Source organism: Hyla sarda, chromosome 12 (genome assembly GCF_029499605.1).
Source record: "Hyla sarda isolate aHylSar1 chromosome 12, aHylSar1.hap1, whole genome shotgun sequence".
Lineage (NCBI taxonomy): Eukaryota > Metazoa > Chordata > Amphibia > Anura > Hylidae > Hyla > Hyla sarda.
Window position 1 is genome coordinate 1,277,202 of NC_079200.1, and position 15,793 is coordinate 1,292,994.

Sequence of the window (15,793 nt, forward strand, 5' to 3'; positions counted from 1 at the left end):
GTGCCTGCATTGTCAGTGTGTATTATAATGTATGAGAAGTGAAAAAAACACAAGCAGACGTGCCGCGCATGCGCTGTAATACACAATGACAGGCTCACCTGCCCGCTTAGGTCCTATGTAGTTTTCCTGTGCCTGCATTGTCAGTGTGTATTATAATGTATGAGAAGTGAAAAAAACACAAGCAGACGTGCCGCGCATGTGCTGTAATACACAATGACAGGTTCGCCTGCCCGCGTAGGTCCTATGTAGTTTTCCTGTGCCTGCATTGTCAGTGTGTATTATAATGTATGAGAGGTGAAGAAACACAAGCAGACGTGCCGCGCATGTGCTGTAATACACAATGACAGGCTCGCCTGCCCGCTTAGGTCCTATGTAGTTTTCCTGTGCCTGCATTGTCAGTGTGTATTATAATGTATGAGAAGTGAAAAAAACACAAGCAGACGTGCCGCGCATGCGCTGTAATACACAATGACGGGCTCGCCTGCCCGCGTAGGTCCTATGTAGTTTTCCTGTGCCTGCATTGTCAGTGTGTATTATAATGTATGAGAGGTGAAGAAACACAAGCAGACGTGCCGCGCATGTGCTGTAATACACAATGACAGGCTCGCCTGCCCGCGTAGATCCTATGTAGTTTTCCTGTGCCTGCACTGTCAGTGTGTATTATGTATGAGAAGTGAAGAAACACAAGCAGACGTGCCGCGCATGCGCTGAAATACACAATGACTGGCTCGCCTGCCCGCGTAGGTCCTATGTAGTTTTTCTGTGCCTGCACTGTCAGTGTGTATTATAATGTATGAGAGGTGAAGAAACACAAGCAGACGTGCCGCGCATGCGCTGAAATACACAATGACTGGCTCGCCTGCCCGCGTAGGTCCTATGTAGTTTTTCTGTGCCTGCACTGTCAGTGTGTATTATAATGTATGAGAGGTGAAGAAACACAAGCAGACGTGCCGCGCATGCGCTGAAATACACAATGACAGGCTCACCTGCCTGTGTAGGTCCTATGTAGTTTTCCTGTGCCTGCACTGTCAGTGTGTATTATAATGTATGAGAGGTGAAGAAACACAAGCAGACGTGCCGCGCATGCGCTGAAATACACAATGACTGGCTCGCCTGCCCGCGTAGGTCCTATGTAGTTTTCCTGTGCCTGCACTGTCAGTGTGTATTATAATGTATGAGAGGTGAAGAAACACAAGCAGACGTGCCGCGCATGCGCTGAAATACACATAGATTGCTCATGCGTAGACTAACTGCAGCCGAGCCCTGTGTATGTCAATCACCAGGAGGAGCGGGCTAACCTTAGAGGAGATCGGCGTTATGACCACTGGCCACGCCTCTCTGACACTTAGGGACAGGATATAAAGTAACCATAGAAACAGACAATGGTATTCATGACCATTAACCCCTTACACACTGTGCATCCTGAATAACAACTATAGATAAGGGTGCAGTCCTTATCCTGGTGGTGGGGTCCTCCGCCCCTTATGGTGACCCCGCTGTGTCCTTGTCTTCTCAGAGGGGGGGTGATGCTCGTCCATGACATCAGGAACAACGTGACAGACGTCATTGATTTCCGGGAGACGGCGCCGTCCGGGATACACAGCGAGCTCCTGCAGCACTGGAAACACAAGGTAAGAAGAGAAAACACATGAGGGATCAGGGGCGGCCGACACCGCTTATCTCTGAGGAGAGACAGATCAAACATCCAGCGTAATCTCCATGTGTAATGAATGTCCGGAACCTGCACTAATTGTCATCTTGGTCTGTAGCCGGGGATTCTGGTCGCAGTTCCGGGGATGCTGAAGGGGTTGGCAAAGGCTCACGGCATGTATGGGAAGTAAGTAGAGATGTCTGATTATATGTCTCATATCTATCTATCTATCTATCTCATATCTATCTCATATCTATCTCATATCTATCTATATATCTATCTATCTCATATCTATCTATCTATCTATCTCTCTCATATCTATCTATCTATGTATCTCATATCTATGTATCTCATATCTATCTATCCCATATCTATCTCTCTCATATCTCTCTCATATCTATCTATCTATGTATCTCATATCTATGTATCTCATATCTCTCTCATATCTATCTATCTATGTATCTCATATCTCTCTCATATCTATCTCATATCTATCTATCTATGTATCTCATATCTATCTATCTATCTATCTATCTCTCTATCTCATATCTATCTATCTATGTATCTCATATCTATGTATCTCATATCTATCTCTCATATCTATCTATCTATCTATCTCATATCTATCTCTCATATCTATCTATCCCATATCTATCTCTCTCATATCTATCTCTCATATCTATCTATCTCATATCTCTCTCATATCTATCTATCTCATATCTCTCTCATATCTATCTCATATCTCTCTCATATCTATCTCATATCTCTCTATCTATCTATCTCATATCTCTCTATCTATCTATCTATCTCATATGTGTGTGTGTATGTATATGTATATATATATATATATATATATATATATATATATATATATATATATACTGTATATGTAATGGCTGATTATAATGTAATTCCGATGGATTCTGTGTTCTAGGCTTCCGTGGTTGGATGTAATATCTAAAGTGGAGGCGGTGGCCAGTGGAGGATTTAACACAACGCATGACCTGGGTAAGAAGCCATGATGTTATCAGTCTTAGGGCCCATTCACACTACAGAATTTCCAAGCCACTGAGCCACCATACAATGCTAATCACAGCCAACGGCTTGTATGCCTCCTCCAGAGGATCCACACTGTCCCTCAAAGGTAAATCAAGACTTCCCTCTCATCTCAGCAACCGTTGGCTGTCTGGGCATGCTGGAAGTTGTAGTTTTGCAACAGCAGGAGGTCCACAGTTTGGTATCCTAGACCCTGTTTACTATTCTGTCTCTTTAATATGGATATTATCATAGACTCAGAGACCGATATTACGTTACCAGAATAAATACCGAGCAATTAAAGGGGTACTCCACTGGAAAACATTTTTTTTTAATCAACTGGTGCCAGAAAGTTAAACAGATTTGTAAATTATTTCTATTTAAAAATCTTAATCCTTCCAGTACTTATCAGCTGTTGTATGCTCCACAGGAAGTTCTTTTCTGTTTGAATTTCCTTTCCAGTCTGACCACAGTGCTCTCTGCTGACACCTCTGTCTATGTCAGGAACTGTCCAGAGCAGGAGAGGTTTTCTATGGGGATTTGTTCCTACTCTGTACAGTTCCTAAAATGGACAGAGGTGTCAGCCGAGAGCACTGGGGTCAGACAGAAAGGAAATTCAAAATGAAAAGAACTTCCTGTGGAGTATATTGCAGCTGATAAGTACTGGAAGGATTAAGATTTTTAAATAGAAGTAATTTACAAATCTGTTTAACTTTCTGGCACCAGTTGATTTAATAAAAAATGTTTTCCAGTGGAGTGCCCCTTTAAATGAAATTTTGTCAACACTCTGTGCCAGGTGGAACTGGTTGAACCGGCTCGGCCTAAAATCCCTGATTTTTATGACTTTAGCTCATAAATCAGATTATCGCGGGGATGTAGATCGCTCGCTCAGATTCATAGATTGTGAAAATGTTCAGGTGAAGCGCTGACAAATAAAGTTTCTGGCATTTTGACATTTGGTCTTTCCAGTCATTACTTAAAGGGGTACTCCGGTCTCTGAAAATTATGTTTAACTAAGTCTCTCACCCCAACATATAGAACTTTCTATACAGTGTTATCACTAGTGGCCCTGACTGCTGCATGTTTTTGCTTAATAAAACCCTGACAGGAAGTTGTGTAGTCTTCTCATTGTCAATGTTGTGTTGTCTTGGCAGTTCCACAGCTCATCCCTCTCCCCTCTCTCCTGACAGGAAGTTGTGTAGTCTTCTCATTGTCAATTTGGTACTGTCCTCCCTCTCTATTGACAGGAATTGTGTAGTCCTCTCATTGTCAGTGTGGTGTTGTCTCAGCAGCTTCCTGGCATCTCCCTCTCTCGACAGGAAGTTGTGTATTCTTCTCATCATGATTGTGGTGTTGTCTTAGCAGCTCTTGGCTCCTCCCTCTCTCCCATCATCAATCTGCTGTATCAGGAGGTGTGGCTGGATCTTGTCTCTAAGCTCTAGCCCCGCCCCCTAGAGCTACATCCCCATCTCCCTGTTGTGTATATATATATACCGGGCTCAAGTCCTGCAGGAATACGTGGGAACTGAGTTCATGCACTTTTTCAACAGTAGGAACACCTTTCCCATTAGCAGAAGTCCTGCAGGACCAGTCCTTGAGTGGAAATCTTGGGTGAGTTCCCACACTTTCTTCCCCAGGACTTGACCCCTGTGTATATATATATATATATATATATATATATATATATACCTACAACCACCACTCAATAGGAGTCCAAAAGTACAAATATAAAAAGTGACAAAACTTTATTTAGAACAATATCAAAAACACAATATGGGACCCACCCAATTAAAACAACCCACCCTTAAAAATGAACCCCACAAAATGGACAGGGGAGAGCTCATCTCTAGACCCCAACATACATGAAAGAATCACAAGAATAATCATGAAAAATAATGTGGTCATATGTTATTACCTAAGGGAGTCATGCTGGGTCCTAGAAGATCACTATACCCCCCGCCGCCGCCGCCTCAACACGTGTTTCGTATTCTTCCTCAGGAGACCATTTATCTGTACATTTTAAGGAGGAATGAGATGTGATTACAGCATGCTGCATAGTGCTGAACAATGTCACAGGCAGAGGAGCAGACAGGGAATGAATACAGCAGGTGCCATGTTCTGCAGCTCTGTGGGGGGGGGGGGGTGGCAGGAGGGCTGTGGGAGGGGAGTATACGGGATGGGAGGGATGTGTTGAATGGCTGAGGGGAAGCAATGCATTCTGGGAACTTTAGTAAAAGGGCATCTCTTTGGTTTCCTATGCACAAGTAACGCAGACGTATATCCGCTGTGTGCAGGTATTGGTTTACGCCATAATTTACGCCTTTTTTCTGGAGTAAGTTATGGTAAATCTGCCGGTCTGCAGAGGCCACGCCCACTTATCTTCTCACACTTAAAAATGTCAAAAAGTCACACGTTATTTTCTGCAAATGTGACTTTTATAGATACATCAGAAAACTGTCCTAAATGTGTTCATAAATCCCCCCATAAAATGGACGCCCAGCCCCCCATGCAGAACGCAGAAAAAAAAGACTTACCTGTTACCTGCTAAGGCAGTGTTTCCCAACCAGGGTGCCTCCAGCTGTTACAAAACTACAAGTCCTAGCATGCTCGCACAGCCAAAAGCTGCTAAGATAAGAGGGAAGCCTTGATTTAGCTTTCAGGGACAGTGTGAATCCTCTGGAAGAGGCAGACAGTCTTGCAACAGCTGAAGACACACTGGTTGGAAAACACTGTCCTAATCTCTAACCTCTAAGTCAGCATGCCACCAGCTTTTGCAAAACTACAACTCCCAGAATGCCTTGACAGCCGTTGGCTGTCCGGGCATGCTGGGAGTTGTAGTTTTGCAACAGCTGGAGACACAGTGTTTGGAAAATTGGTTATACACTTACTTGGCTAGGCACTTTATTAGTTATACTTGTTCAATTGTTAGTTAACATATAGCTAATGAGAGGGAAGCCTTGATTTAGCTGGAGGAGGCAGACAGTTTTGCAACAGCTGAAGACCCAATGGGAAACACTGTCCTAACCTCTAAGTAGGCAGGCCTTTGGCTGTTTGGGCATGCTGGGAGTTGTAGTTTCACAACAGCTGGAGACACGCTGTTTGGAAAACACTGGTCTATAGGTTATATACTCACGTGTACTTATTTAGGTACACTTGTTCAATTGTTAGTTAACACATATAGCTTATGAGAGGGAGATGAGAGGAAAGCCTTGATTTACCTTTCAGGAACAGTGTGGATCCTCTGGAGGAGACAGGTAGGCCTTCTGCTGTCTGGCCATGCTGGAAGTTGTAGTTTTGCAGCAGCTGGAGGGATGCAGTTTGAAGACCACTCTACTAGCAGATAAGACGAGAGGGAAGCCTTGATTTACCTTTGAGTGACAGTGTGGCTCCTCTGTAGGAGACAGACAGGCGTTTGGTTGTCTGGCCATGCTGGAAGTTGTAGTTTTACAGCAGCTGGGGGGCTACAGTTCGAAGACCACTGTACTAGTAGATGAGATGAGAGAGAAGCCTTGATTTACCTTTCAGGGACAGTGTAGATCCTCTGGAGGAGATAGACAGACCTTTGGCTGTCCGGACATGCTGAAAGTTGAAGTTTTGCATCAGCTGCAGGGCCTTGGTTGGGAAACACTGTACTAAGGTCACCGGTGTCCTCAGAGCAGATGCATGATAGTGACCTTTACATATAAGTAAAGAACGGCTCCTTAAATTTGCTTTGATTTTTTTCAGCTAAGGCCATCAGTGACCTGAAGGAAGACGAATTGTCCAACGGCTTTCAAGAGATTTTCTTCCCACATGGGCTTCCCCTAACACCCGGAACGTTTGTCAGAAGACCCGACCTGGCAGCTGTTTTGCACGACGTTGCGACCCGAGGGGTGGATGCCTTCTATTCAAGCAACCTAACTGGAGAAATGGTGAATGAGGTGCGAAAACTTGGAGATCAAAGACTACACAAGGGCAAAGGCAAACTGAACTGCTGCAGCTTAAATAGCCAGGACTCAGCAGGGATGCAGAGCAGTCAGAATTTCGGATCAGGAACTAGAGTGGATATCATTTAGGCCAGGGTCATGCACGGAATCACAAAATTACAAACAGGAGCACAGGAACGCTCTTGGAAATCAGAGACTTTGCAAGTGCCAAGGCAAACTGAACTGCTGCAGATTAAATAGCCAGGACCCAGCAGGGAAGGGCTGAATAATAGGTTGCTGCTTGGTAATATCAGTTAAGGCAAAGCTGAAAACCCTAAGATAAGGTGTAGCTGTCCGCAGAGAAGCAAGGGGCCCAATAAAGGGACCAGACATGCTCCCCACCAAATAAAATTATACTAACTTAGAATAATATATCCAAACTTTTGACAAAAGTTTGTCTTTTTCTTTTTTCTAATTCTTTTTTTTTGCCAATTTCTAATTTTCAATATAAACAAGTAACAAAATCTCCATAAACACAAGGATCCAAAAACAGTAATAAAGAGCAAGGAGGCCTGTATGTGAGGCCGGGGCGGTCAGCGCAAAAAGAGAAAGTAACAAAAACTAAATGGAAAGTGGGGGAGCAATGAGGAAAGAAAAGGAAGAAAAAAAGACGGGGGGGGGGACGGGGTAGGAGAGGTAAAGAGAGATAAGAAAAGGAAAGAAAACTAGACGGGGGGGGGACGGGGTAGGAGAGGTAAAGAGAGATAAGAAAAGGAAGAAAAATAGATAGACGGGGGGGGGAGAGGTAAAGAGAGATAACAAAAGGAAAGAAAACTAGACGGGGGGGGAGACGGGGTAGGAGAGGTAAAGAGAGATAAGAAAAGGAAAGAAAACTAGACGGGGGGGGAGGGGACGGGGTAGGAGAGGTAAAGAGAGATAAGAAAAGGAAGAAAAATAGATAGACGGGGGGGGGAGAGGTAAAGAGAGATAACAAAAGGAAAGAAAAATAGATAGACAGGGGGGGGGGGGGAGAGGTAAAGAGAGATAAGAAAAGGAAGAAAAAAAGATAGACGGGGGGGGGGGAGAGGTAAAGAGAGATAACAAAAGGAAAGAAAACTAGACGGGGGGGGAGGGGATGGGGTAGGAGAGGTAAAGAGAGATAACAAAAGGAAAGAAAACTAGACGGGGGGGGAGGGGATGGGGTAGGAGAGGTAAAGAGAGATAACAAAAGGAAAGAAAACTAGACGGGGGGGGGAGGGGACGGGGTAGGAGAGGTAAAGAGAGATAAGAAAAGGAAGAAAAATAGAAAGACGGGGGGGGGGAGAGGTAAAGAGAGATAAAGGAAAGAAAAATAGACGGGGGGGACGGGGTAGGAGAGGTAAAGAGAGATAAAGAAAAGGAAAGAAAAATAGACGGGGAAAGAGGTAAAGAGAGATGAGGAAAGGAAGAAGAATAGATGGAGGGGGGAGAGGTAAAGAGAGATAAGAAAATGAAGAAAAATAGACGGAGGGGGGAAGAGGTAAAGAGAGATAAAGAAAAGGAAAGAAAAATAGATAGACGGGGGGGGGGGGGGGGGGGAGAGGTAAAGAGAGATAAGGTAATACCTGCTGATTTTCTGTCGCTCTGCATTTACTGTCGGATCATCCGGACCTCACCGCACCCGCTTCACTTTAGTGCAGATTTCGGATGTGTATTTCTGTCTTATATTTCGGTTGTATATTTCGGTTGTGTGTATTTCGGTCGTGTGTATTTCGGCCGTGTGTATTTCGGTCGTGTGTATTTTTCGTGTGTATTTCGGTCGTGTGTATTTCGGTCGTGTGTATTTCGGTCGTGTGTATTTCGGTCGTGTGTATTTCGGTCGTGTGTATTTCGGTCGTGTGTATTTCGGCCGTGTGTATTTCGGTCGTGTGTATTTCGGTCGTGTGTATTTCGGCCGTGTGTATTTCGGTCGTGTGTATTTCGGTCGTGTGTATTTCGGTCGTGTGTATTTCGGTCGTGTGTATTTCGGTTGTGTGTATTTCGGTTGTGTGTATTTCGGTTGTGTGTATTTCGGTCGTGTGTATTTCGGCCGTGTGTATTTCGGTCGTGTGTATTTTTCGTGTGTATTTCGGTCGGGTGTATTTCGGTCGGGTGTATTTCGGTCGTATATTTCGGTCGTATATTGTGCACAGTTCACTATTTCTGTATCTTCTGTTCATTTTTACACATAAATTACATAGAAAAGTTGTTTCTGTTTCTCGTTCAGGTTAATGCACAAGGAGGCGTAATATCAGAGGACGACTTTACTAATTATAACGCAACTGTAGAGAAGCCTGTAGAAACCTTATATCAAGGTATGTTTATTATATACCCTACTTACTAACTATATACCCCTACCTACTTACTATATACCCCCACCTACTTACTATATACCCCCACCTACTTATTATATACCCCCACCTACTTACTATATACCCCTACCTACTTACTATATACCCCACCTACTTACTATATACCCCCACCTACTTACTATATACCCCCACCTACTTACTATATACCCCCACCTACTTATTATATACCCCACCTACTTACTATATACCCCTACCTACTTACTATATACCCCCACCTACTTACTATATACCCCCACCTACTTACTATATACCCCCACCTACTTACTATATACACCCACCTACTTACTATATACCCCCACCTACTTACTATATACCCCCACCTACTTACTATATACCCCCACCTACTTACTATATACCCCCACCTACTTACTATATACCCCACCTACTTACTATATACCCCCACCTACTTACTATATACCCCCACCTACTTACTATATACCCCCACCTACTTATTATATACCCCACCTACTTACTATATACCCCTACCTACTTACTATATACCCCTACCTACTTACTATATACCCCCACCTACTTACTATATACCCCCACCTACTTACTATATACCCCCACCTACTTACTATATACCCCCACCTACTTACTATATACCCCCACCTACTTACTATATACCCCCACCTACTTACTATATACCCCCACCTACTTACTATATACCCCACCTACTTACTATATACCCCTACCTACTTACTATATACCCCCACCTACTTACTATATACCCCCACCTACTTACTATATACCCCCACCTACTTACTATATACCCCCACCTACTTACTATATACCTCCACCTACTTACTATCTACCCCTACCTACTTACTATATACCCCCACCTACTTACTATATTATATACCCCCACCTACTTACTATATACCCCCACCTACTTACTATATACCCCTACCTACTTACTATATACCCCCACCTACTTACTATATACCCCCACCTACTTACTATATACCCCCACCTACTTACTATATACCCCCACCTACTTACTATATACCTCCACCTACTTACTATCTACCCCTACCTACTTACTATATACCCCCACCTACTTACTATATTATATACCCCCCACCTACTTACTATATACCCCCACCTACTTACTATATACCCCTACCTACTTACTATATACCCCCACCTACTTACTATATACCCCCACCTACTTACTATATACCCCCACCTACTTACTATATACCCCCACCTACTTATTATATACCCCCATCTACTTACTATATTATATACCCCCATTTACTTACTATATTATATACCCCCACCTACTTACTATATACCCCTACCTACTTACTATATACCCCTACCTACTTACTATATACCCCTACCTACTTACTATATACCCCCACCTACTTACTATATACCCCTACCTACTTACTATATACCCCTACCTACTTACTATATACCCCTACCTACTTACTATATACCCCTACCTACTTACTATATACCCCTACCTACTTACTATATACCCCCACCTACTTACTATATACCCCTACCTACTTACTATATACCCCTACCTACTTACTATATACCCCTACCTACTTACTATCTACCCCCACCTACTTACTATATACCCCCACCTACTTACTATATACCCCCACCTACTTACTATATACCCCCACCTACTTACTATATACCCCCACCTACTTACTATATACCCCCACCTACTTACTATATACCCCCACCTACTTACTATATACCCCTACCTACTTACTATATACCCCTACCTACTTACTATATACCCCTACCTACTTACTATATACCCCTACCTACTTACTATATACCCCCACCTACTTACTATATACCCCTACCTACTTACTATATACCCCCACCTACTTACTATATACCCCTACCTACTTACTATCTACCCCTACCTACTTACTATATAGCCCCACCTACTTACTATATACCCCCACCTACTTACTATATACCCCCACCTACTTACTATATACCCCCACCTACTTACTATATACCCCCACCTACTTACTATATACCCCCACCTACTTACTATATACCCCCACCTACTTACTATATACCCCCACCTACTTACTATATACCCCCACCTACTTACTATATACACCCACCTACTTACTATATACCCCCACCTACTTACTATATACCCCCACCTACTTACTATATACCCCCACCTACTTACTATATACCCCCACCTAATTACTATATACCCCCACCTACTTACTATATACCCCTACCTACTTACTATATACCCCTACCTACTTACTATATACCCCACCTACTTACTATATACCCCTACCTACTTACTATATACCCCCACCTACTTACTATATACCCCCACCTACTTACTATATACCCCCACCTACTTACTATATACCCCCACCTACTTACTATATACCCCCACCTACTTACTATATACCCCCACCTACTTACTATATACCCCCACCTACTTACTATATACCCCTACCTACTTACTATATACCCCTACCTACTTACTATATACCCCACCTACTTACTATATACCCCTACCTACTTACTATATACCCCCACCTACTTACTATATACCCCCACCTACTTACTATATACCCCCACCTACTTACTATATACCCCCACCTACTTACTATATACCCCCACCTACTTACTATATACCTCCACCTACTTACTATATACCCCCACCTACTTACTATATACCCCCACCTACTTACTATATACCCCCACCTACTTACTATATACCCCTACCTACTTACTATATACCCCCACCTACTTACTATATACCCCCACCTACTTACTATATACCCCCACCTACTTACTATATACCCCCGCCTACTTATTATATACCCCCATCTACTTACTATATTATATACCCCCATTTACTTACTATATTATATACCCCCACCTACTTACTATATACCCCTACCTACTTACTATATACCCCTACCTACTTACTATATACCCCTACCTACTTACTATATACCCCCACCTACTTACTATATACCCCTACCTACTTACTATATACCCCTACCTACTTACTATATACCCCTACCTACTTACTATCTACCCCTACCTACTTACTATATACCCCCACCTACTTACTATATACCCCTACCTACTTACTATATACCCCTACCTACTTACTATCTACCCCTACCTACTTACTATATACCCTCACCTACTTACTATATACCCCCACCTACTTACTATATACCCCCACCTACTTACTATATACCCCCACCTACTTACTATATACCCCCACCTACTTACTATATACCCCTACCTACTTACTATATACCCCCACCTACTTACTATCTACCCCTACCTACTTACTATATACCCCCATTTACTTACTATGTACCCCCTCCTACTTACTTGATTTGATACCCCTACCTACTTACTATATACCCCCACCTACTTACTATATACCCCCACCTACTTATTATATACCCCCACCTACTTACTATATTATATACCCCCATTTACTTACTATATTATATACCCCCACCTACTTACTATATACCCCCACCTACTTATTATATACCCCCATCTACTTACTATATTATATACCCCCATTTACTTACTATATTATATACCCCCACCTACTTACTATATACCCCTACCTACTTACTATATACCCCTACCTACTTACTATATACCCCTACCTACTTACTATATACCCCCACCTACTTACTATATACCCCTACCTACTTACTATATACCCCTACCTACTTACTATATACCCCTACCTACTTACTATCTACCCCTACCTACTTACTATATACCCCCACCTACTTACTATCTACCCCTACCTACTTACTATATACCCCCACCTACTTACTATATACCCCTACCTACTTACTATCTACCCCTACCTACTTACTATATACCCCCACCTACTTACTATATACCCCCACCTACTTACTATATACCCCCACCTACTTACTATATACCCCCACCTACTTACTATGTACCCCCTCCTACTTACTTGATTTGATACCCCTACCTCCCGATTGAATGAGCTAACATGTCACATGATATACAGACATTACTAGGAGTCACTTATGGGAACACATGGTTATATGGTTATTACCAAATCTTCTTTACAGGCCATCTGGTGTTTGCTCCTCCGGCCCCTCATGCTGGCCCCGCACTTATAAGTGCCCTCAATATTCTGGAAGGGGCAAACATGACGAAGCACACGTCTCGTGCGAGTGCCCTGCATTGGATGGCAGAGGTAAGTTTATTATATTTATGGGATGGGAAAGGTAAGTGTGTGTAAATGACAGACCTCAGCCCCTGTCCCCAATGGGGCTCCCCATGTGTGTTATAGAGTGTGGGAGAAATCCGGAGGAAACCCAACAAATCCCAGGGAGAACATACAAACTCATAGCAGATGATCCACCATACTTTACTAACCACTGATCACCATACCATACTAACCACTGATCCCTATATAATACTAATCACTGATCACCATACAATACTAACCACTGATCACCATACAATACTAACCACTGATCACCATACAATACTAACCACTGATCACCATACAATACTGACCACTGATCACCATACAATACTAATCACTGATCACCATACAATACTAACCACTGATCACCTTACAATACTAACCACTGATCACCATACTGTACTAACCACTGATCACCATACAATACTGACCACTGATCACCATACAATACTAACCACTGATCACCATATAATACTAATCACTGATCACCATACAATACTAATCACTGATCACCATACAATACTAATCACTGATCACCATACAATACTGACCACTGATCACCATACAATACTGACCACTGATCACCATACAATACTAATCACTGATCACCATACAATACTAATCACTGATCACCATACAATACTAATCACTGATCACCATACACTACTAATCACTGATCACCATACAATAATAACCACTGATCACCATACAATACTAATCACTGATCACCATACAATACTAATCACTGATCACCATACAATACTAATCACTGATCACCATACAATACTAATCACTGATCACCATACAATACTAATCACTGATCACCATACAATACTAATCACTGATCACCATACAATACTAATCACTGATCACCATACAATACTAATCACTGATCACCATACAATACTAATCACTGATCACCATACAATAATAACCACTGATCACCATACAATACTAACCACTGATCACCATACAATACTAATCACTGATCACCATACAATACTAATCACTGATCACCATACAATACTAATCACTGATCACCATACAATACTAATCACTGATCACCATACAATAATAACCACTGATCACCATACAATACTAACCACTGATCACCATACAATACTAATCACTGATCACCATACAATACTAATCACTGATCACCATACAATACTAATCACTGATCACCATACAATACTAATCACTGATCCCCCATATAATACTAATCACTGATCCCCCATATAATACTAATCACTGATCCCCCATATAATACTAATCACTGATCACCATACAATACTAACCACTGATTACCATACAATACTAATCACTGATCACCATACAATACTGACCACTGATCACCATACAATACTGACCACTGATCACCATACAATACTAATCACTGATCACCATACAATGCTAATCACTGATCACCATACAATACTAATCACTGATCACCATACAATACTAATCACTGATCACCATACAATACGAATCACTGATCACCATACAATACTAACCACTGATCACCATACAATACTAATCACTGATCACCATACAATACTAATCACTGATCACCATACAATAATAACCACTGATCACCATACAATACTAATCACTGATCACCATACAATACTGACCACTGATCACCATACAATACTAATCACTGATCACCATACAATACTAATCACTGATCACCATACAATACTAATCACTGATCACCATACAATAATAACCACTGATCACCATACAATACTAACCACTGATCACCATACAATACTAACCACTGATCACCATACAATACTAACCACTGATCACCATACAATACTAATCACTGATCACCATACAATACTAACCACTGATCACCATACAATACTAATCACTGATCACCATACAATAATAACCACTGATCACCATACAATACTAACCACTGATCACCATACAATAATAACCACTGATCACCATACAATACTAACCACTGATCACCATACAATACTAATCACTGATCACCATACAATACTAATCACTGATCACCATACAATACTAATCACTGATCACCATACAATACTGACCACTGATCACCATACAATACTAATCACTGATCACCATACAATACTAATCACTGATCACCATACAATACTAACCACTGATCCCCCATACAATACTAATCACCATACAATACTAATCACTGATCACCATACAATACTAATCACTGATCACCATACAATACTAACCACTGATCACCATACAATACTAATCACTGATCACCATACAATACTAACCACTGATCACCATACAATACTAATCACTGATCACCATACAATACTAACCACTGATCCCCCATACAATACTAATCACCATACAATACTAACCACTGATCACCATACAATACTAATCACTGATCACCATACAAAACTAACCACTGATCACCATACAATACTAACCACTGATCACCATACAATACTAATCACTGATCACCATACAATACTAATCACTGATCACCATACAATACTAATCACTGATCACCATACAATACTAACCACTGATCACCATACAATACTAATCACTGATCACCGTACAATAC

The 15,793-nt window shown here is 41.9% G+C and overlaps 1 protein-coding gene across 1 annotated transcript in view; it reads left to right on the forward strand.

The window, feature by feature from the left end:
* Positions 1-15,793, forward strand: part of GGT7 (gamma-glutamyltransferase 7) — a gene marked incomplete in the record, with an annotated part of 81,524 nt that overhangs the window by 50,254 nt on the left and 15,477 nt on the right. The window contains 6 exon segments of the mRNA XM_056547542.1: positions 1,517-1,631; positions 1,770-1,837; positions 2,586-2,659; positions 6,413-6,606; positions 8,837-8,924; positions 13,073-13,200. Of these exon segments, the coding sequence (XP_056403517.1) occupies positions 1,517-1,631; positions 1,770-1,837; positions 2,586-2,659; positions 6,413-6,606; positions 8,837-8,924; positions 13,073-13,200 (667 nt within the window).